Consider the following 25,224-nt stretch of genomic DNA (forward strand, 5'->3'; position numbering starts at 1 on the left):
CTGTTCAACAGATTTAAACTTCATTAACACACAGAACAATTTAGGAAGTTAACAGCTTATACGTAAAAAATACATGATTTAAGCTATCAACTATGTATCTGTTTTTAGTTGCTTGTACTAGATTCTGATGTTTGCAGTTTGAGAGGTATGGGCTGGCTTGCCAATAAAATCGAGCAGAGTCCTCACGATCGAATCTGTGGAAGTTCAGTTTCTATTTTGTGTCCAGTGTTTCTGAAAATCTGAATAGCTGCCTCTGCCACCTTTTCATCTTCCATTTTGAGGCACTGCAGGAGGGATTCATAAGTCTCTGCAGAGTGGAAGGAGGTAGGGTGAGTGAAAGACAGAACCTGCAAAAAAGATTACACTTCCTATTAAACCAAACTTATAAAACAAGCCAATACTACTAAAGAGTTATGCAAGCCAGTCCTGAACTAAAACAAGCAAGTTATAATTGATAGAACTGCTGTAAAGATTATTCTTCACTTAACTGCAGTAAGCAGCGCTCTAGATTAGTGACATTAGACACTGACACAACAGTATACCTCAACAAAGCCTGAACTGAGAGACAACACTGGTCTCAAGACAGACAAGTACTTCTACTTCTTGGGGACTTTCTCATTACCTTTAGCAGTTCCAGCCCAGATCGGATGGCTGCATCAGGCATCACACCCTCCTCTTCATCCTCAGCAGTGCCTTCTATTGATTTATTCAGCAGTTTTACCAAAGCACTGCCAGAAAACAAATGCTGCACTTAATACACAGAATATTTTAAAACTAATGAGCAAATCACCTATGAAGTCATCAAAAACACAAAAAGAATGTTAAAAATGAAACATGTTCAAACACTAGGCGTCACTATGAATCAGCAGCTTCTTTCTATTCAGAGTACAGTTCTCACAACCTTAAGTTATTTTCCCCACTCTTTTCCTCCCATAGCACACTGTCAGCAAAGCAGAGTCCTCAAGATAAGGTGTTAAGAGTGAGAACTATAGGTAGTCAGTAATTCAGCAGGTAGCTCATGCTTCCACAAACCCCTACCAAAAAAGTGTTGTCCACAAATTACAGCACAAGTGCAGAGACACTGCTTCACTCTGGCAAGCAAGGAACTAACCAGCAGTATCTTTTCTAAACAGAAATATTACCTGATGGCTTCGGAATCAATGTGCACAGGTGCAATCCTCTCCAAAAGGAATTTGACCATTTCTAGGAAGGGATTTGTTGGCTGCTTTGGATTTGCTAGCTTACGGGTTATTTCCCTCTGGGGAAAATAACAAATAAGGCAGTTGAGTAAAAACAAAAAAAAAAACAAAAAAAAAACCCAAACACACAAAAAACCCACAAGCAGGAAGCTAAAATGGTATATTACTGAAATGACTAGGTTCGAACAATCAAGTCCCTGCTAAACCTGCTGCGAACTTAGCTCTAAGGGAGGAACAATTTAACAAACTCCTGGCTTAGACTTAACTGAAGGTTGTGCAGAGCTGGTACGAATTTAAAAGGTGTTTGCTGAACTTAGCTTGTACAGAGTCCAACACTGCACAAGTATTTGTCAATATAGAAATACATATACTGACCACACAGACTTCAGCCTGTTTGCAGGAACATGTTGGATTGATCAGTAACTCAAGCTGAACCCTTAGCTTTTCATCTTCACCCAGAACCTGGTTGAACTTCTTCATGAAGTCTTGTGCTTTTCCAGGGTCAGGAAGGTTTTCTGTAAGAAACATTATTAATTATACAAAACTGCAAACCAACACACAAGTAAATCAACTCCCTTCAATCTAGTTAACAAGAAAAAAACACTTACTTGCTATAGTCATCAGCTTCCCAAACATAGCAGCACTGTTTGCTTCGGACTAGGGGAAAAAAATGTAAACAAATTAAAATTTGACCAACATGCAAAGGCCTTTTACAGTATTGCATTTTCAGTGGATTTGCAGCTTAGGATGACAATCATTGTAATTTGGTATTATCCAAAAAAACTGAAGATATTTAGGCTGTAATTCTTGGCACACTCATTCAACTTTAAAGGCAGTTGCTTTATCCCTGCCCTGTACACATGGTTATCTTTGTTGTCAAAACAAACCTATCTTTTGTAATTTGGAAGAAAATACAAATGTATAGATATTGAACCTCATCCTGGACCACAGCAGCATAAAAGGTTAAAATGCTTACAGTTGGTTGTTTATGCAAATCCAGAAGCTCTCGTACTTGACCCCTCAGCATGTTCTGACATTTCCACATTTCATTGAGCGCTCTGTGGAATAACACAATCAATGCTATTCTTAAAAACTTTTTAAAAAAAGAATTAAAAAGATCCCACACACATTCATGTTAAAAACAGAATTTCAACTGATTAAAAATACTCACTTGACAGCATTAGGGTCGAGGCAAGCGTACAGGTAATAGAGACATTTCATTTTCTGCTCAGTCTCCAGATTATGGGGAACCATGTACTGAGCGAATATTTTTTCCACCAGTAACCTTAAAAGACAAAAACAAATAAAATATAGCATTTAAAATCAGCACTTCCAAATGTTGCCCCCACTACAGTAATTTATAACAGCAGGAAGAGTTAAGGTTGTTAATAAAATAACACGTATCTCCCTAAACTTGTATTTGTAGCAAGAAACAATTAAGTTGCACTAGCTTTAAGTGTGTTTCCAGCAAATATTACAGAATGTCTTAAGTGTATCTTGTTTAGAATATATTTAGTTTGAAAAATAGCCTAAAAGAACAAATTTGGTACAGCAAAAAAACAACAAAAACCCCCAAAACACCACCACAGGAGTTCAGACTTACTTGTCATCAATGCTGTTCTGATAGTAGATGTGGAGAAGCTTGTCTTTGATCCAGCTCACTTTCTGGGCAGCGTCTTTTCCTGCCTCGTGGTGAAGGCAATATTTTTTGTGCAGCTGTGCAAGTCCCATCATTGCTTCTTTCCTGACCCGCCACTACATACAAGGGAAATTAATTTAACACAAACTCCAGGATTTCTTAATTTACAATAGCAATCACTGTTAAGCCAAAGGAATAAAAAAAATATCCTTTGTACAGAGGTGGCCGATAAGCAACATCACTATATGTATGCTACGTACACTGCCAGAAATACATACTTGAAAGCTACGTACTTGAAGACAAAATCTCTAAACACCACTGACAGTGTTCAACAGAAAACAATTGGATATACAGATTATTATTTCAAACTTAAATGTGATAAATTATGTTTTTATTGATTGTTAAGATATGTTGAATGTTCAAAATCTTACCCTTTTATCCAGTGTTCTTTCCCTCACAAACCCAAGCAGCTGATCGTTGACAAGACAAAGGTCTTTCTTACCAGCAGTTATTATGGTAACAATTACATCATGGCGAATAGCTTCCTCAGGATCATGAGACCTAACTTTGAGGAATTCTAGGTAAAAACGCATACAAAAAAAGGCTAGGTTAAGACATCTCAAATATTACTAAATATTAAGACTGAATGCGGAGTGGGCCTAATCTTATTTATTTGCAATTTGACATTATGCTAGCCAATATAAGGATGGCAGAATAATTAAAAAAAAAAAAAAAAAGAAAAAAAAAAATCACATTATACTTTAAATATTATTTATTTAAAAAGGGGAAGGGAACAAAATAATTGCACACAAAATGTTGGAAAACTGTTGCTCCAAGGGTTGGAAAATGTCTTTGTTGTTCACTGGAGGTCAGTCTCTTTTTCAACCCAAGGGAAAGTTTTCCACTATAAAAAGTGAAAACTGAAGGCAGTATCTGTTTTATTAAACCTGTGATGATAGACGGCAATAGTGTTTTGACTTAACTGCCAAGTGATGGCAAAGGCAACAGTTCTTACCCATTAAGTTTGCAAGTTTCAAGCTTTTGTCAAGTTTGTGACAATCATTTAATGGACTAAATAAAAAGGTAACATTATTACCTGTGAGATCTTTGGCTAAATCAGGGTGGTTCATCAGACAGTGGCTGGCAAATTTGACACACTCCAATCTAACAGGCACATGGATGTCATTAAACCTAAAAAATAAAATACATAAATATTGTACCAATATTGTCAAAATAAAAATAACTACATTGACTCAGTAAATTTTGAATATGAAAAAAACACTTTTCCTTTTTGACGAACAAAAGAAGAAAAAAACTACAATTTCTCACCTTCCAAGAAAGCACTGCCAAAGCGGTCGGTTTTGGGTAGCCAGTTCTGAGTCCTTGGCTCCAAAAAGCTTAGCCAGAAGTCGCACAACAGCAAGACGCTCCTCTCCATCATTGCTCTAAATTAATAAATAATTGTTAGCTTCCATTGCAAGAAGCATCCCTTCATACCACATCACGTTTCCAAAGTAAAACACAATTTCTAAGCCTCAAAATAAATAAATCAATAGATAAATAACAACTGATTTTGGTCAGACTTGAATAAAACTAAGCACAAACCTTCAGCTTAAACTCAAGTTGTGGCATGACAGAAAGCAGAAGAGGAGGATCAATGGCGAAAAGCTCTTGAATCAAGTCGAATACATGTTCAGATAAATCACTGACTGATGACTTTCCAAGCACTAGAACCTGATTGAAAAACTAGAACACAAAATATGAATGTCATATATTGATACATAATACAATATGTGTTCAAATACATCCATAGCAGGAACAGAATCAACCTCATATAGTGATCAAAACCACTGGAACAAAATCATTCCTATACTAACCAATGTAAAATATCCCGCTTGTAAGAATCAAACAATCCACTTATAATAATAATTCTGGGGTAAAGCCATTTTTGAATTTGATCATACTTTGTGCGATTAGGCACGTACACAGCGTGGACAGTGCAATGATGGGCAGGATTCTGGATTCTGGGTTCTGCAGCCCTAGGTAAACATAATCATGAGTATATAAAAAGCTGCTTACCCACGAGGACTTGTTTTAATGTATTGTCCTCAGTGACTGAGCACCATTGACATTTGTATATTGTATTTAAATTGCTGATGCACGAAGGCGCTTTTACCAATTGTAATGTGACTTAGCCGAGGGCAGTGTAAATGTTAAGGCTGTACTCTATATTTACAGTTTAAAACTGGTGTTGGTTTTATTTCTTAGTGTGGTGGGGAAACACCTGCTAATAAAACAAACAAAATAAACCTTGCTTTCACTTGGAGAACTAACTAAACAATACTTTGTGTGGTCTCTGTGGATACATGCGGGAACTCGCGACACCTAGTGGTCAACAAAGCTTTCATTCTTTCATCCACAGTAATCGTATTGGTCCACTTTTAAGAATCAACCGCTTACAAGAATCAAATCATCTGGGACGGATGCGATTCCTATAAACTGAGTGCACTGTGCATATATTAGGGATAAAACAATTTTTCGATATATCGTGATTACGAATATTCGTGACAATCATATCATTAACATTTTTTAATTATTCGATAATCGTAGAAAACGATAGTAAACGTGACGAAGCAGAACTGATGCTTTTCTCTCCAAATATGGGTACTAGGGCTGCTACGATTAAATAGTTAACCTAACAGCGAATCAGTTTTGAAAATCCTTTGTTGGTACGCCCCTGTGTATTCACTGTGCCAAAAAAACTAGAAAAAAAGACTGAAAAAAAACATGCAACCTTGTATCCAGAACAGGACGACAGGTTTATATTCCTGGCAAACAGCCTGCAAATAAATTGTGCACGTTGGGGGAAAAAAAAAAATACTGTATATAGTTTGCGCTGCTTTGGAGTTTTAAAATGAACCTGTTATATAATGAATGTTTAACAATATTCAATAACGTTAAATAAATAAATGATCAGTGATGTTAAACACAATTTTGGAGTAAGGATCAGCTAGCAGGTATGCAATCTGTGGTAAGTAAAATTATTATTATTATTATTATTATTATTATTATTAACAAAAAGCCGGGATTTCCGCATTGTGTTTCACAGATAGCGAAGGTTATGTGGTACTGTATTAACAAGATGCAATGCATGATGCTGCAGCTGTCGTGGAATTAAAAAAAAAAAAAAAAACACATTTTTACACAGACGTGATGACATTCACAGCCAGAAAATGTAACTATATCACACCTTTGTTTGGAGTTCTCTACAAAACAACAAGGAATTGCTTTGAGTGCAGCTGTAGGTTGATGTCAAAATACTTACATTGGCAATACATGTCTCAATGGTCTGTACTGTCCTTTTCAGGAGAACTTTAGAAAGATCAAATGCTTGCTTGTTTAAGTTCTGTAAAAAATATATATTTAAAGTTGTTAGTAAACAGCTGGTTACAAGTAACCAAGAAGTGCAAACATCTTGCAAATGTCAGGATTGAGACGTGCTTGCCTTGGAGAGGCAAGAGCCCAAATGTAGACTAACCTTGTGTGCAGGTATAAGGTTGATGAGAATGGAATCCAATAATTCCTGAGTCACCCCATCCCCTTCCATGATAATAGAACTCATCAAATCCAGCATGTGCATATGTACTTTCTGGTTGTGGCTATTGCTGAGAACACAGTGTTATTAAAAATAAATAAATACAATTAAAAAAGGTATAATAATTACCTTCTTTATTAGTATAGTTTATATAATATTTATACTTACTTAATGACAGAGAAGAGAGTCTTAAACAACTGTATAAAAATCTCATTGCAGTCTTCCAGCTCAAAGCAGATGTTGTAAGATTTGACCCAAGCTATATTCTTCAAACAAGGAACATGACAGTTATGCATTTGCAGAAAACAGGAAACAAACCAAAGAACTATATACATCAGAATCAGTCACTTATCAGGGTAGGATAAGTATCTGCAGAAATTGTGTTAACAGTTCAGTCAGCCAAGCACCATAACTCAGTAGCATCCTGTGTTTACATCCTGCGAGTTAGTGTCAAATCACTGCTTGAATTTACATTTTAATTATATATATATATATATATATATATATATATATATATATATATATATATATATATATATATATATATAATATATTATATAGAGACACAAAATTACCTCCAACAAGTAAAAATATCTGTTGAACTGTGGACTTTTGGTGTCTTCCAAGCCCTTCAGCTGCCTTGTAATGAACAAGAAAATATCCTGTTGGGAAACAAAAATTTGTTTACGATTGGTATTAAACTGGAAATTAAGGATTTCAAAAGTACAATATAGAAATAATGATTACCACTTCAGTCTTTTAATTTTCATTTAAAAGTAGGAGGCTAGAAATCCTAAGTAGAAGGCAAGGGGGGTATGGGGGTCCTCCCCCAGCGCGGGTGTAGGGTGCATCGCCCCCCACCGAAAACAAATTTCAGGGTTTTGCAGGGGTCTAAAACTGCATACAAATTGGTCCTAAACAGGGACCCAAAATTCAAAATAAGTGTATAACTTTCTTCATTCTTTTTATGATTTTAGGAATCTGAGATTTTGAAAAGAGCAAGTAAAGGTTACTTGTGTCTATGAAGAGTAATTACAAAATAATTGTTTACCACAATTTTAAAACCACAAACTTGTCTTAGCACAGTAAATTTAAAAGTAAGTGAAGTCCACATATTTAAGCAAACTCTGTTTGGTTTTGCAATAATTTACCACACACAGAAAAAGTGGTGAAAGAAAGACAGACACCAATAAAACAGAGAAATTACATTTCAGGCACATTATATAGGTACCATAATACCAAGTGAGACAGAAGAGAAAAATGTGAAGAAATGTCTAAATTAAAATGATATAAAGGTAAGAAGCAGTTGATTGATAGTAAATATGACTACAGAAAAGGTAAGCCATAAGCAGTATTTTGTTTTTAATTTTTTCATGTATTCCATTTTTTCTTTTGCATTTTATACAAAACAACTAAACAAAAACAGGACACATTAAGTTTCTAAAAATATTCATAGTACCAACCAGTCCGTACATTTATTTTTAGTCTTCCAAGATTGAGTATACACTGTCCCACATCACTGTTTCTCATTAACTACTGATTCAGAGAATGCGCAAGTGCATTAATATACATTTTTTAAAAATGCGCTTGCGAGAACTGTGATTTCGAACAGTTTTGATTTTAGTTGAGAAGATTGTTGCATTTTCTGTAAACATTAATATGATTTCTACAGCAAATTGTATTTGTTTTCTTTCGTTTATATATATATATATATATATATATATATATATATATATATATATATATATATATATATATCTCACACACACACAGTACCAGTCAAAAGTTTGAGTATACCTGCTTGAAACCAGGTTTTTTTCATGATTATCTATGCTTTTAACTATATAAACTTGTCTATAAACACTTAATATTTCATTATATGATACATGTACTTAAGCTAATAATCATAAGTGAATTGCATTCAAAAAAATTTTTTTTAAATGAAAATGTAAATCTTATCAATTTCAATGCAATGGTCACCCAAAGCAAGGGGAATTCAGACTGAAGCCCAAGTCAGTTAGAAGTCTGAAATGTGTATAACATGGTATTAGAACACTGGCCTAAATGTCTATGTTAGATGTTCTCTTAGTGAACTAGCATGTTACCTAATTAACCTTTTTAACCAATTATTGTTAACAGGTGAGGGTCCTTGATTACTATAAACACAGCTAGCATAGGCACAAGTTTGTCATTCCTGATAAGGGAGCAGAAAATGGCAAAATACACTCAGTTACAAAGAAAAAAAGACAGTCTGTAATTACTTTAAGAAATGAAGGTCAATCTTTAAGACAAATTGCAAGAACTTTGCAAGTGTCTAACTGCTGTGGTCAAGACCATCAAACAATTTGAAGAAACTGGCACGCAGGAGGACCGAACAAGGTCAGTCAGGCCAAGGATGACCTCAGAATCGGAGAACAGGTTCATTCAAGTCACAAGTCTGCAAAACCGGCGATTAACTGCCCCTGAAATACAAGCTCAGCTAAATGCTACTAGAAGTACAAATGTTTCAACATCAACTGTTCAGAGGAGAGTGCGTGAAGCTGGCCTAACGAAGAATTGCTGCAAAGAAACCATTGTTAAGAGTGCAGAAAAAGAGGAAGAGACTTGCCTGGGCCAAAAAACACAGAAACTGGACGTTTGAGGAGAGGAAATCGGTCTTATGGACCCATGAGTCAAAATTTGAAATACTTGGGTCCAACCGCCAAGTATTTGTAAGATGCAGAGAGGGTGAGCGCATGAGTTCTGCATATGTGGTTCCCACTGTCAAGCATGGAGGAGGCAACATCATGGTCTGGGGTTGCTTTGCTGGTGACAGATTTGGTGATCTTTACCACATCCATGGCAAGCTCAACCAGCATAGTTATCACAGCATACTTCAGAGGCATGCCATTCCATCAGGATTATGGCTAGTCGGGCAGTCCTTCATTCTTCAGCAAGATAATGACCCGAAAAACACCTCAAAGTTGTGCAAGAACTATCTGGCGAAGGAGGAAAGTGAAGGACAACTCAATCTAATGATGTGGCCTGCCCAGTCTCCAGACCTCAATCCCATAGAACTTATATGGGACGAACTGGACAGAAGAGTCAAAGCAAAGCTACCCACAAGTAACCTACATCTCTGGGAATTGCTGTAGGAGAGCTGGGAAGACATGTCGGCTGATTTCCTGCTGAAATTTGTTAACCGAATGCCTCGTGTTTGTGAGGCTGTTATTAAGGCAAAGGGTGGATACTTTGAGGAATTCAAGATTTAGCGACAATTTTCAGCCAATATTCATCCAAGTTTTACACTTGTTTCAGATCGGGTACATAATATCTTTAACCCTTTTCAGTCCATTTATTCTCCGTCTGTCAGGCTGGTCCGGTCCAATTAATTTTTGTGAACAAAATAAAATTTCAGACCATGTGCTGTTCAAATTGAAGTCACTGTTTGCTTAAAAGCAGTGCAAGTCCAAAGGGTACCCTATACAAAGACAACAGTACCAAATTTGAACAAAAAACGGGTATATTAAATTATATATATATATATATATATATATATATAGTATATATATATATATATATATATATATATAATATATATATAAATCAGACGAACATTGAAAAAAGTAATAATGTTACAAAATTTGAGTTTTTGCTTGATTACATTACCTTTAGAATAACCAGACAGGTACAAAACTTTTTACAAATCAATTACACACTAATACAAACCAAAAAAAAAAAGTAACTAAAAACAAATTTTTCATCAATGTTATAACTATTTACACCAGACAAGGTTTGCAAACAAAACAGCCATTTGGTGACAGAAATTATCTGTATGTGTCCATGGTATGGTATCTTTCAAAACAGTCACCTGGGTGTAACCCTGGCTGCCTTGAGCATGTTTTGCAGAAGCATACAGTCTCTCTCCTCCCTCCTTTTGTCTTTCTGTCACTGCACCGTCTTTCGTGCTCTTCGATTCACTTCTGGAAATTAAATGTGGCTTTCTATTCCATTTCAATTCTTGATGAAAATGGCATGTCAGGTTTCAACATGGAGTCTGCTGTTGGGCTACCAAAGTAAGGAACAATAGCAGAGACATAACCAGTTTCACAGTCAGCTAAAACAAACAGCACCCCCGCCCCCCTTGGTAGGCTTCTGAGGATTGTAGCACTTGCAGATAATCCTTCCTTTGAAGCCAAGGTGCTCTCATCAATGCAAATCTCTCTACCTGGGATAAATAGCTCTCAGCATTTTGTGTCTGTGTAGCTGACCACATTCCTGACCTTTTGACCTCTGCTAACAAAAGCAGCCTGAGGCACCTGGGTGGGGGGAGGGCAAAGGTGTAGCATCCAAAAGATCTGCAAGAAACGCGATCTCTTTAATACATCTTTGAAAAACTGCATTCTGTTAGCCCATTCCTCCAAGAAATATTCTTATGTCCGTTTTTACATTCAGCCCCATATTCAACAGAACACCAAAAAATGCCTTCATCTCTGGTATCGTAACAGGTTTCCAGGAGTTCCAATTAGAATTATGACTCAGCGGTCCTGTTAGTTTTACACTCGCATATCTATTGGTTTCATTTATAATTTCAGTAAACAAAGAGTTTGAAAATAAAGTGAAAAAACTCCAGTGCAGTCCTCAAAGTAGTACTCCCTTGATATCCCTTATTTACCACAGTAAATGGGAGTTTTGTGAAAGAATCTGCACTTACTGAAGTGCGTCTCCATTCACCCTCCGGCTGCGGGTCTGGTTTGTGGTCACTTTCCTCAGAGTCCTCAGTAAGAGAAATATTTACGTCCTCGTTACTAGATTTATCAAAATCATCATCCAAACTGCTTTCATCTGCACTTTCTGACTCATCCCTCATCTGTGCAAGTTCTTCAGGCTGCCTTGACTTTCTCTATTCTCTCTGCACCATTCTCACTCTGTGCATCTCAGTCTCCATCTGTTCAATTCGGCTTTGCTCAGCCTGTACACGGTCTATTCGGCTGTCTCCGCCTTCTTTCCGATCAGAGACGATTAGGGAACGCCTCGCCTCAGCTTTTTCCGACTTAAACGCAACACATGCTATGTTAGATCATGGTTTTCGGCAATGTCGGGCAGAGTCCAACAATAGACCGGAAAGGGATTTTCGCGATGTCGGACCAGGTCTGACATAGGACTGCAAAGGGTTAACCAAGGCTGACAGTGCACAGAACGGCAGGGAAAGTATAAGCAAACAATCTTATTACCTTACGATTCAGGTGCGTGCCTTTAAAGTAGGATAGGATTAAACTTATGATTTATACCCAAACAAGCTTACTTGACTTGAAAACATCTTAAGCAAATTCCTACTTGGTTTGCTTGAATGAGTCATACACAACAAGCTTCAATTTGAAAGCTGAAAAATAATTAACGATAAGTTTAATGGAAAAGAAACATTTCTGAAGTAAAAACATGATTGTTATTTTGCAATACTGCTGCTTCAGATTATTACCAGTGCTTAATAGCAGTAACATTTTATTTAGAGTTATTGTTGAACTTAAACCCATTAATGGCCCTGCAGAAACACCAACCTAATGTCCTTAAAAAAAACAAAAACATAACCATCTGAATATAATTTAATTAATAGAGAATAAACAAACTAAACTAACAATTACCTAGCCTATATTTAATTTATCATTTTTTTGTAGTATCCAGACTGCCCAGCATCTTCTGTTGCAGTTACACCGCTGCTAGCGTTAGCTGTTATAAATAGTGCAGAGCAGACTATGTGGGTCAAACCAATGTCGTGTAGGGGGCCGTCTTATTGTGGTTTTTATTTATTTATTTATTTTTAACGTTGGACTTGCACCGTCTTATGAATGACTTTCCTTTTTTTTTTTTTTTTTTTTTTTTTTTTTTACAGTTTTAAACCGTTTATAGGCAAAACCAACAAAAACATAAAATATTGTGTTTACACAAAGCAAAAAAAGTGGAGTGGCAAAATAGTTTCCCTCCCCTGTGCTACGGGTTAGGTGCCTATGGTCTCAATCTAGTTACAGTTCAACAGGAGAAAAAAATATACTATACTAAAATGTCACAAGTCATCAAGTACGTGCAAAAACATAAGTGTCCCCCCCCCAGATTTTTTGGGCATTTTTACACAAATCATAGGAATGGCCCTGGGAGAGGTCATTTAGACAAAATTCAGTCTACTGACGGAGCACTTTCACCCATGAATTTCATAACTCTGCTGTACGTGTACATGATTGTACAGTTCGGCCTTCATCACAAACACCGCTTGTAAGCTCAAAACGGATTGGCCCATCGCGACTCACAGTATCCAAGGAAACAGAAGCCAGAAATGAAATGCCCTCACAGAAGTAATGTTTTACTTGACTTACATATGTAATGAATTGTGAAAATTGCTGCTATTGTACTGGAAGAATACTATTCACTGGAACATACGAGCCCTGTAAAACCTTTTTTTTTTTTTTTTTTTTTTTTTTTTTAAACTATTTTAGACACCTCATCTGGCAAAGTAGACAGCAACTTAGCCGGCCGGCTGGAAATGAGAAGGCTGACACTTGACTGCTACTGAATATACCTTATCCTTCCTGATGGAGTAACACAAAGATACAATTCTTTAACTCAAAGAAAATGGCAATTGTGCAAGGGATTCACCTGTGTGCTTCACTTTGTTCAACTGTGGTCATTCTCTCCTGTCATATACATCTTTAACATTGTGCTAATTGCATTACGCTTGGTAGTCGCATTCTGAAATTATTTGTATCCAATCGTATTAACTGCTTCACTGACCAGCATCATTTTGTTTACATTGGAAATCCCCGACAGTGATTAACTACATGAAGCAGTGTACACGCATGAATCACTTAACACTTAGGCACTTTAGATTTTCATCAAAAATAAAAGTCTGTACAAAAGAAATCCATTAACTTTTACACCTGAAAAAAATATATATATAATGGGTAGCAGTCAAGGGGTTAGTTTCAGAACCAAGTATGAATCGTCCAAAGCGGTTACCTTGAGTTTATCATGAGAGGTGTATGGAGCCTCTGGAGCATAGATCCTAAAGATGTCTGCCAGGCAGCAGGCAACCAGGAGCCGCACATCTTTGTTTGGGTTCCTCAGGAAGAATTCTGAAGCCAAGTGCAGAGCCAATGGGAGGTACTGCTGCTTCTCATCCTCCGAGTCCTGGTCCATATCCATGAACGTTTTCACCACCATCTGGGGAGAAATAAACAAGGTATCCATGTTGCATGTCTGTATCTTAGTTCATGCTTCCAGGGCATAACGATGTGCACATGTCTTTTTTTTCATTAATTATGTTTGATAACATCAAAATGTTAATGCAAACATTATGTGGAGAATTACAATAATACTTAGTTGATTGTGTTAACCTATACCATGATTAAAGTAGATTTAAAAAAATTTAACTAAATGAAAAAAGAACCCAAAGTATTTGTTAAATTACAGTACGACTGCTCATGTTGGCGTTTTAAACAGATCAAAAGATTGTCATATAGGGCAAATATTGTACTGAATTATAGCCTACTGCATACTGTAAAACAGGAGCTACAAATTGTATACTTTCCCTTTATGTTATCAATTTGAAATGCAACACCATTATATGCAACATCAAGCCATTTAAGTTAATTTTCTATATACCCAACATATTGACTACATCTTCACATACACTACCAGTCAAAAGTTTTAGAACACACCCATTTTTCCAGTTTTTATTGAAATTTAAGCAGTTCCAAGTCCAGTGAATAACCTGAAATGGTACAAAGGTAAGCGGTAAACTGCCAGAGGTTAAAAAAAAAAGTTAAGGTTACCAAAAACTGAAAAATAATGTACATTTCAGAGTTATACAAAAAGGCCTTTTTCAGGGCACAAGTAATGGGTTAACAACTTACAGCTGTTCTGCAGCAATGGAAGTAAATTAAGCCTTGAAAGTTGATGCTAACAATTCCTACAGATGCCCCAACTTTTGCTGATTACTTACAAACCCTCTGTCTGTATAAAAGCAGTGTTGGAACAGGCTGTGTTACTACACCCTCTTATGCATTGTTTGGACAGTATTGTACTGCAGAAAGTAGTATATTGCTATCATAATGTCGAGAAAAAGGCAATTAACAAAGGAAGACAGACCATTATAACCCTTAAAAGTGTAGGTCTTTCCTTTAGAGAAATTGCAAAAGAAAGCCAAGGTGTCAGTGAGTACAGTTTCCTACACCATCAAAAGGCACTTGGAAACTGGAGGAAACTCTGACAGGAAGAGGTCTGGCAGACCCAAAGCCACAACAGAATCAGAAGACAAGTTTCTAGAGTCAACAGCTTGCGTGATAGGCAGCTCACAAGACAACAGCTTCAAGCACAGCTTAACACTGGTCGAAGTAAGCAAGTCTCAGTTTCAACTGTGAAGAGAAGACTTTGAGCTGCAGGTTTGACAGGTCGAGTGGCAGTAAGAAAGCCACTGCTAAGATGGCAAAATAAAAAAAGAGGCTTGCCTGGGCCATGAAGCACCGCCATTGGACTACTGAAGACTGGAAGAAGGTCTTATGGACCGATGAATCAAAATTTGAAATCTTCGGTTCATCATGCAGGGTTTTTGTACGCCGTCGAGTAGGCGAAAGGATGGTTCCTCTGTGTGTCACACCAACTGTCAAACATGGAGGAGGAAGCGTGATGGTCTGGGGCTCTTTTGCTGGATCCAGAGTCGGTGACTTGCAGAGTGGCGCCCTGAACCAAAACAGCTACCATAGCATTTTGCAGCGCCATGCAATACCCTCTGGTATACGCCTAGCTAGTGGTTAGTGGCTAGTGAACCAGGGGTTCATCCTACAGCAAGATAATGACCCAAAACATACCTCCAGGCTATGTCAGAACTACCTTAGAAGAAAAGAACAAGACGGTAGGCTTCAAATCATGGAATGGCCAGCACAGTCTCTAGACTTAAACCGCATCGAGCAACACATTTGTGGGAACTTCTGCAACAGGGTTGGGAAGAACTTTCAGAACAATATTTGATTTCGATTGTAGAAAGAATGCCACGAGTGTGTTCGGCTGTTATATCTGCAAAAGGTGGCTCCTTTGAGTCAAAAATTTAGATTCAATTTTGTTAAATAAAACGATTCTATGATTTCTTTTTTATCTCCATTTGTTAATTTGTTCTATGCTTAAATTTCAAAGTACATTGAGACATTAAACTGTGTAAATTTCAATAAACTGGAAAAATGGAGGTGTTCAAAAACTTTTGACCGGTAGTGCACATACTGTACCCATTACTTAAAGTCCTCATCTCTGTTTTCAGTTGAATCACTGAATTTACATGTGTAGATTAGAATACTTGCTGGCAATAATTGCCTGGTGTAAACCCACCCTTAAACTAGGGCTACTGATTTTCCATGATCGCGGAATAAGTTTGGTAAGTTTACTCAGCTTTATAACCAATAGTTCTTTGCTACAGATCCTAGGGGCGGGTTCAGTCTGAATGCTGACAAATTAATGGCTCGGGAGGGAGGGAGAGAATAAGAAAATTCATTGAGACTGACAGCTACCGTGTTAACAGTGAACAATTTTTTTTCCTACACATACGCACGTGTCTGGGTCGAGAGAAGGTCAGTCTGAAAGCTTGCATTTAACGTTCAAAATGACCAAGGGTATTGAGAATAACAAATTCAAACTTTTAATTAGAACAATGGTTTTGTGTTTCTACCTAGCAACATGACCTGAATGCCGTAGAGCCTGAAAAAATAAATCGGGTTGCTGACAGTTAAGTTTGTGTGAGCCATAACCGTGGCTGTAGTAAGAACATAAGAAAGTTTACAAACGAGAGGAGGCCATTCGGCCCATCTTGCTCGTTTGGTTGTTAGTAGCTTATTGATCCCAAAATCTCATCAAGCAGCTTCTTGAAGGATCCCAGGGTGTCAGCTTTAACAACATTACTGGGGAGTTGGTTCCAGACCCTCACAATTCTCTGTGTAAAAAAGTGTCTCCTATTTTCTGTTCTGAATGCCCCTTTTTCTAAACTCCATTTGTGACCCCTGGTCCTTGTTTCTTTTTTCAGGCTGAAAAAGTCCCTTGGGTCGACACTGTCAATACCTTTTAGAATTTTGAATGCTTGAATTAGGTCGCCACGTAGTGTTCTTTGTTCAAGACTTCAATAATTCTGGTCGCTCTTCTTTGCACTCTTTCTAGAGCAGCAATATCTTTTTTATAGCGAGGTGACCAGAACTGAACACAATATTCAAGATGAGGTCTTACTAGTGCATTGTACAGTTTTAACATTACTTCCCTTGATTTAAATTCAACACTTTTCACAATGTATCCGAGCATCTTGTTAGCCATTTTTATAGTTTCCCCACATTGTCTAGATGAAGACATTTCTGAGTCAACAAAAACTCCTAGGTCTTTTTCATAGATTCCTTCTCCAATTTCAATATCTCCCATATGATATTTATAATGTACATTTTTTATTTCCTGCGTGCAGTACCTTACACTTTTCTCTATTAAATGTCATTTGCCATGTGTCTGCCCAGTTCTGAATCTTGTCTAGATCATTTTGAATGACCTTTGCTGCTGCAACAGTGTTTGCCACTCCTCCTACTTTTGTGTCGTCTGCAAATTTAACAAGTTTGCTTACTATACCAGAATCTAAATCATTAATGTAGATTAGGAATAGCAGAGGACCTAATACTGATCCCTGTGGTACACCGCTGGTTACCACACTCCATTCTGAGGTTTTTCCTCTAATCAGTACTTTCTGTTTTCTACATGTTAACCACTCCCTAATCCATGTACATGTGTTTCCTTGAATCCCAACTGCGTTCAGTTTGAGAATTAATCTTTTGTGCGGGACTTTGTCAAAAGCTTTCTGGAAATCTAAATAAACCATGTCATATGCTTTGCAATTATCCATTATCGATGTTGCATCCTCAAAAAAATCAAGCAAGTTAGTTAGGCACGATCTCCCTTTCCTAAAACCATGTTGACTGTCTCCCAGTACCCTGTTACCATATAGGTAATTTTCCATTTTGGATCTTATTATAGTTTCCATAAGTTTGCATATAATAGAAGTCAGGCTTACTGGTCTGTAGTTACCTGGTTCAGTTTTGTTTCCCTTTTTGTGGATCGGTATTACGTTTGCAATTTTCCAGTCTGTCGGTACCACCCCTGTGTCAAGAGACTGCTGCATGATCTTGGTTAGCGGTTTGTAAATTACTTCTTTCATTTCTTTGAGTACTACTGGGAGGATCTCGTCCGGCCCAGGGGATTTGTTTATTTTAAGAGCTCCTAGTCCCTTTAACACTTCTGCCTCAGTTATGCTAAAGTTATTTAAAACTGGATAGGAACTGGATGACATGTGGGGCATGTTGTCAGTATCTTCCTTTGTAAAAACTTTGCCATTTGTATCTCTTAAACATTTAATCTCCTCTTTGAATGTTCTCTTTCTGTTGTAATATTGGAAAAACATTTTGGAATTGGTTTTAGCTCCCTTAGCAATATTCATTTCTATCTCTCTTGGCCTTTCTAACTTCCTTTTTGACTTGCGTTTGCAGTTCTGTGTACTCTTTCTGCGTACTTTCTTTTTGGTCCTTTTTTAATGCTCTGTAAAGTGCCTTTTTTCGCTGAATATTTTTTTTAATTGATCTATTAAACCATTTTGGCAATTTAGTTTTACATTTAGATTTGTCTACTTTAGGGATATAATTGTTTTGCGCCTCTAGTACTACATTTTTGAAGAACAACCATCCTTCTTCTGTGGGTGTTTTCTCTATTTTACTCCAATCTACTTCTGTTAGTCTCTGTTTCATACCTTCATAGTTTGCTTTTCTAAAATTGTAAACCTTAGCTTTAGTCATTACTTTTGGGGTTTTAAAAAACACTTCAAATGAGACCATGTTGTGGTCTGAGTTTGCCAGTGGTTCTCTGACCTCTGTTTTAGTTATTCTATCTTCGTTATTTGAAAAGACTAAATCAAGGCATGCCTCCCCTCTAGTGGGTGCCTTCACAAAGTGTGTTAGGAAGCAGTCATTTGTCATTTCCACCATTTCTATTTCATCCTTCGCGCTACCCACCGGGTTTTCCCATTTTATTTGGGGGAAGTTGAAATCCCCCATTAGTATGGCTTCTCCTTTGCTACACGCATTTCTAATGTCATTGTATAACAGATTATTGTGCTCACCGTCTGAATCTGGCAGTCTATAGCATGCTCCTATTATTATGCCTTTTGAATTTTTGTCTGTTATTCTGACCCATATTGATTCGGTTTTATTTTCTTTGTCCAGGTTTAACACCTGGGCTTCAAGACTGTTTCTTATGTATAGCGCTACCCCTCCTCCTCTTCTGTCCTGCCTGTCTTTCCTATACAGTGTATACCCACAAATATTATATTCGTCCCCATCACTCTCAGATAACCACGTTTCTGTAACACCTATCACATCATAGTTACCTGTTAGTGCAGTAGCTTCAAGTTCTAGAATTTTGTTTCTGATACTTCTAGCATTTAGATAAATACATTTAATGGTTGTCTTACCTGAGTTGTTGTTCTTGTTTTGATGCGGTCTCCCTTCTGTTTTTTTGTTGATTTCTCCCCCCTTCCTTTCTAGTTTAAATGCTTCCGAACCTGCTCGAGGATCTTTTCTCCGAGTAGACTAGTTCCCTTGTTATTTAAATGCAGTCCATCCCGTCTATACAGATAGTCCTCGTTGTAGAATGGTAAGTATAGTAACACCGTGGCATAGTCATCACAATGTACACATGTACAGGGCCGGCACATGATGCAGACACCATGTATTAGGCGATGGGGTAAATAAGGACCTCACAAAAATGCCTTGAAAATCGACTTAAGAAAATTGTTTCTTTACGGTAATAATAAAATGGGTAAAGGCATTCGTGCACCACATTAATTCTAACAACGTTTTATCATTTTGTATTTACAAGATTAAAAAGTATTCACTTTATAAGATAATAAATTCTAACAAATGAAAGGCCAACAATTGGTGAATGACGTTCATGCTCTGCTTTTTCAGAAAGCTGAGTACAAGGAACATTTAGAAGGTTCAATTTCTACAAAAAGTAGGGCTTTAACATCCAGCAGGCAAGCCTCCTCTTCTGGCAATCAGCATCAAGCCAATGAAGTGAGAGGGGAGGGCATGTTTTCTTGCATTCCAGTTTTAGCAGAGAGTATATCTGGTTTGAGCATAGAGCGTTTTTTTTTCTGTTTTGTATCAAGACCTGTATATCAGTAAAGAATATACACAGTATGTTATTTGTATATTTGGTTTGTTGGAGCTGATGAAATATAAAAACTTAAAACAAAAACAAACAAAAAAAAAACCTTGGCATGTTAAAGCCTAACCTTTTTAAAAAAAAATCTTGCTATAAAAACACAGTCTTCAGTATTGATTCAGTTCTACAGTATGTCACAGTGGTGCTGTGTTCTTGACATAAATAAGCTTCACAGCCTGTTTCACTTTTGTTTCCCATTTATTCTTTAAAACACATTTCTTTAAAACAAAATTACAAATCAGGGCTCCAGATGAAGTTTGTCTTAGGAGCCAATGGCTCCTAAAAAAAAAAAAAATCAGCCACCAAATTGCTGGGTGCCACTTCAGAAGCAAGTCAGTTGCTACCATAGTCTGATGAAATACAACAATTTGTTAAGACACTAAAGTTATACTAAAACAGTAACTATGTCTCTACTCACTTGTTTGTTGGAATCAATGCAGCTGATGACTGCAAAGAACTCGGCATATTTACATTTGAAATATTTTGCAAGTGTTGTGTCTGGTTGTGTATAGTGTAACATTGGAAATAGCCTGCTGCAGCTCCAATGCTTAGTGTCAGTGTAGTCCTGATCTGACAGTGTTACAGACAGCTCTTATACATTCTACCGTTTATTTTTCAGTAAAAACAAGTCTAATTGCAGTGACTTGGTTCTGCTATTTTACTAAATATTATAAAACACTCAAACACGTTTGGTCACCGTCACAACTGCTGCATGAAACTGGGGTTACAGTAATCTGCTAGTTTTAATATCGTATAGCACCTCTCTGTGCTTACAAGCATTTGTATTCAGTGAAATTGTTATTAGTGTATCTGTTAACGCCCTTCTCTCACTTCAGTTTATTAAAACGTGTGATACACGTTTTCTCCCACCCTTACAAAATAAATAGCACGTTTATAAATACTGACACATGCTTTTAAAAGGGACAGGCAGCATTTTTGTGTTACAGGCAACAATGCGCCCAACCCCCAAAAAAATGGTTACATTTTTTTCGCCGCATTTGAAACCATTTTAGTCCCAGTCTGGAGCCCTGCAAATCTGAGCCTTACACATTTTATACACAGCGTGACTCTTGCAGAACATGAGGAGAGTCCACTCTGGATTTTAAATCGGCCAGAGCAGGTCGAATTTCGTCGTCACCCAGATGAGATTATCAGCATTAATAACCCGCCCTGCTCAGCTGCCCACAGACTTGACAAAAACACCCTTAACACAGCGAATGGTAGGAGAGAGTTCTAGAGTATATGATAATAAATAATATCTAATTATCAGGGTCAGGGCTTGAAATTCAACATGGGAATTGCGCATTTTCCAAGTTGCTCATGCATATCTGCAACTTTCAATGCGGGAAAAACCCGCAGAGATATTTTAAGACACCAAGCTACTGTATTTTTTACCCAATTTAGAATGCCTGAAACGCTTCAACAAACCCTAAGGAAGTGGTTGTCTGTGACTAAAGCACTGTGAGCCGCATTCTGAGTAGTTCTGGTTAAAATAAAGAAAGAAAGAAAAGTAGTGCTAGACATTTTAAGTGCCGCGAGACTTTATTCTCTCGTACGTGACTCACAGCCGCTACCTTTAAGTATTATAGAAACTCGGTACACTGCAGTAAGCAAACAGTTTTGAAAAAAGAAATACAATATTAAGTCTATCTAGTTTTGCAAGTGGTGACTTTATTATTTATATATATATATATATATATATATATATATATATATATATATATATATAATATATATATATATACACACACACACACACACATTTTTTTGTGGCCTTTGTACATTGATACACTAAACAATGTACGTACGTCATGTTGATAGGCAATGTATCATGTATGACAACATGTTGTCACAGGCGGCAAATATGTCGCTTTCTGAGTGGTAAATTTCTTAATTTTTTGTCTTACCTCGCGACGAAATCGCGTCCTGACACGTTTTCTTTCTGTAAAAGAAGAAGCACACTTGTTCACTTTCATGGGTCCGTGCCGTTTTGGTTAACCTCACACAGTTTCAGTCCTGATTTTTGGCAACCACGAGTTGAATCCTGTCAGTAAGTATGAATAAGCACAAACAGTTGTCTGCAAGTGGTCCAGTTTCTTTTGACAACACACCCGAGTCACTTTGTGAACAAACCAGAGGCACTTTCTGTAGAATAAATTTTCGTGTGGTTATTGTTACTACTTATGGCATTTTATCCCTTCTCACACGAAAATCGTACTAAATGACATGTTTTTTTAATTAGCTTATTTTACTATAGTACAGTATTATTCAGTACATTACATGTTTTTATATAATTCATTTAGCTGACCATCTTTATCCAAGGCAACAAATAATTATTGTATTAAAAATACAGAATGTTACATACTGTACAGTAAAGTACTAGTTACATGTTACATATGCTTTACATACATGCTTTATATTGTTTCTTCTGTAATAAACCTTTATATTACATAAATTGTATTATGTACATTAATCAATTAGTACTGTACTAGGTTTTGATTTTTGTGCTGATTTGATGGGTATGTGCATGTACCTGGTTATAACATACTGTTTTTACATTGTATAAAAGAGAGTTTCACTGTAATACAAAAATAAACTGGCATTTTTAAATGCTTGGTCACTAACAGGACTATCATTGTGGTTTATGTCAGCACTGTTTACGGTGCGATTGAGACCAGCGCAGAGGCTAACAAGCAAGAAATTGAGTACTCGACCAGCCGACATACCACAAGCATAGAATTCTCATAACGGACTGTAAAAAATAGTCAAGACAAACTGTTTTAAGTCAATTACCATTTCTTTGTTTCATCCAATCAATAAAACACACCAGCTGACCAAGCACTTTTGGTTTCTTCAATTTCCTTAAGTTGTTGACTTGTTAGAGCTTTGTCTCCGCAGCTCCAAATCAACTACTACTCTTCTCTGCATGCACTGTGGGGGATTGTTTTCAAATATAACACCTTAAAGGCACAGTACAGCTTAACACAGGGATTTATTACAGTGGCAACAACCAAATGACAATGATGCAATGGAGACATTGTGGATGTTTTGAGACGATGTAGAGGGTGTACCATAATGGCCTCATTTAAGAAATGCTGTACTTAGCTACCTGTCTACAGTACAGTATTAACCACACACTGGTGTTTCATTGAGGAAAAAACTAAAACGCCCCTAGTTTTCTAGGAAAGGAACCTGTGTCTGATACAATGGTTTGTAAACATTAGTCACTATTGTGAAGTGGAAGTACTCCAGTCTCATTAATGGTTTCCGAGATTTGACCACAAAGCTGCCCCCCATCTCCATCCCCAGATAGTAACTAATGAGAGGATTTTCTCAAGCTTGCAATCAATTAGGAATGTTTAATTTCAACATTTTTAAGGGTGCACCGATATTCGGTAGCCTATCAGCACGGCACCAATATAAGGGAAAAAACCACAATCATTTTTGTTATTTTAGCCGATAATGTACACCGATATTCATGCTTGAATTTCTTCCAGCACAGAATTTACTGTTTGTTCAGGTGTGCTTACTAATGACACACTGGTATAGTGATTTTTTTCAGTGCTGTGTAACTTGTGATCAACCTGCAGTAAATGTGTCTCAAAAGAGCAGTGTTTGGATTTTTTATTTTTTTTTATATTCAAGTGCAACAATAGGATTGCCAAGATGTGTGCATCAGAACAGACTTGATGCTACACTAAAACCAATGATGAACTACAAATAGAATATTGTTCTGATGCTTTTAAAATAATTTTAAAAAATAAATAAATAGGTTTAATCATAAATAACACTGGTGGTTTAAAGTTACTATTATGTAGTACTTCAAAATGACCTTTTGTAATTTTTGTTTTTATCTTGCTTAATCTGCATTGGTTGCAGGTGTATTCGGCAGCATTTTGAAGCAGAAATTGATTACTGTGCCGTTTTTTGTTAAGTAATAAACTCAAGTGTGACTGAATTTTGTACCCAGAAATGTAATGATTGACTTTTATTTTTGATTAAGTGAACAGTTTAAGTTGTGCTGCATTTTGAAGCAGTGTATGCTTAAAATAACAATTTAACAAAAGCTGTTGAAGTTGACATTGTGTAGGCTACATTTCTTTTCTACTGTACAGTATAGGTAGAAGTTATAATACACTGTTTGACAGCAAGTGGCTATAAAAGTTTGTCACATTCTATATTGTTTTCTACAGAAGTGTTATTTTGTTATTTGTGTGACTTGTAAAACATATGTATAAATTGTTGTCAAGCTCATACGTTATTTTTTGTACTCATTTTAAGCTCAATGATGAGGAATTGCTGAGATACACATCCGTGTGTGTGTGTGTGTGTGTGTGTGTGTGGGGGGGGGGGGGGGGGTCATACTTGAAACAATTCTCATTTTGGAGTGATTTGGATGATCTAAAAATGATTTTGAATGTCAGTAGCCCTATGAATGTTTCTGTACATGTAGACCTGTAGAATTTTTGATTTAAGTGCACATTCCTGCTAAAGTAGAAGAGATATTCTCAGGGTGTGCTCATAATTTAATTGACTTTCTATATGCAGCTCAGCTACTGTTTACCTACTTTACTGCCCGATTTAATGATCCCATAAAAAGGCTTCAGGATGAAAGTATCGAAAATGGCCCCATCTTTGAAAGGCTGAAACCCCTTGTGGGACAGGAGTTACAAACTGACCTTTGGTGAGCTTATAAATGAGGATATGAAGGACATGATGTAAAATAATTGACTTGGTAATCTGTCTCCTTCAGTTTAATAAATGTACAAACATGAACAATACACATGTATGTGTTGGGTTATATTGTACAATATTAGCAAACAGTTTGAGTTTAAACCAAGAGAAACCATAAAACAAATTTATAAATAAAGAACATAAGAAAGTTAACAAACAAGAGGAGGTCATTTGCCCCATCTTGCTTGTTTGGTTGTTTGTAGCTTATTGATCCCAAGCAGCTTCTTGAAGGATCCCAGGGTGTCAGCTTCAACAACATTATTGATGAGTTGGTTCCAGACTCCGACAATTGTGTAAAAAAACTGGCTCCTATTTTCTGTTCTGAATGCCCATTTATCTAATCTCCATTTGTGACCCCTGGCCTTATAATGGATTGTAACTTGCTGCCGACTGGTTAAAATACTTATATAGTGGTGGTGCCCCACCTGGTCAGAGAATTAAGATGTGAAGAAGGCAGATTGTCAAGTCAATGGTTTCAGCACAAGTCCTTCAAAACACTCATCTATAACCCATGAATGAGAGCTACAAGGGGTTTCAGCCCTTTCCATTCTGCACCTAAATGGGTAGGTATTCTGTGGTGAATCAAAGGGCTAACCACACCATTTCTCAACAGGTACGAATTTATTCCAAAGGGAAGGCATTATTATTATTTTTTTATTATGAAATGCTACATTTGTATAGGAAGATGCCTTTCACAAACGATATTAAGACATGGCAACTTTCTTTTTATCAATTGTGTTTTCTTAAGCCACGTAACTACAATAATTAAAGATATAAAAATATATATTAAAAGCATA

The 25,224-nt window shown here is 36.8% G+C and overlaps 1 protein-coding gene across 4 annotated transcripts in view; it reads right to left on the bottom strand.

Moving 5' to 3' along the window:
• pds5a (PDS5 cohesin associated factor A) overlaps window positions 1-25,224 on the bottom strand; it is a 41,404-nt gene that overhangs the window by 15,140 nt on the left and 1,040 nt on the right. For 3 of the 4 annotated variants that reach the window (XM_041265360.1, XM_041265376.1, XM_041265368.1), the window contains exons 3-19: window positions 13,421-13,624; window positions 7,009-7,095; window positions 6,602-6,699; window positions 6,377-6,503; window positions 6,164-6,244; window positions 4,444-4,584; window positions 4,168-4,283; window positions 3,935-4,029; window positions 3,270-3,415; window positions 2,803-2,954; window positions 2,371-2,484; window positions 2,176-2,257; window positions 1,808-1,856; window positions 1,575-1,714; window positions 1,143-1,258; window positions 623-728; window positions 187-347 (exon numbers count right to left, since the gene is read on the bottom strand). In XM_041265360.1, coding sequence (XP_041121294.1) covers window positions 187-347; window positions 623-728; window positions 1,143-1,258; window positions 1,575-1,714; window positions 1,808-1,856; window positions 2,176-2,257; window positions 2,371-2,484; window positions 2,803-2,954; window positions 3,270-3,415; window positions 3,935-4,029; window positions 4,168-4,283; window positions 4,444-4,584; window positions 6,164-6,244; window positions 6,377-6,503; window positions 6,602-6,699; window positions 7,009-7,095; window positions 13,421-13,624 — 2,015 coding nt within the window. The remainder of the gene's footprint in view (window positions 1-186; window positions 348-622; window positions 729-1,142; window positions 1,259-1,574; window positions 1,715-1,807; window positions 1,857-2,175; window positions 2,258-2,370; window positions 2,485-2,802; window positions 2,955-3,269; window positions 3,416-3,934; window positions 4,030-4,167; window positions 4,284-4,443; window positions 4,585-6,163; window positions 6,245-6,376; window positions 6,504-6,601; window positions 6,700-7,008; window positions 7,096-13,420; window positions 13,625-25,224) is intronic. The other variant, XM_041265384.1, reaches the window with a different exon arrangement.

The sequence above is a fragment of the Polyodon spathula genome, chromosome 1, assembly GCF_017654505.1.
Source record: "Polyodon spathula isolate WHYD16114869_AA chromosome 1, ASM1765450v1, whole genome shotgun sequence".
NCBI classification, from domain to species: domain Eukaryota; kingdom Metazoa; phylum Chordata; class Actinopteri; order Acipenseriformes; family Polyodontidae; genus Polyodon; species Polyodon spathula.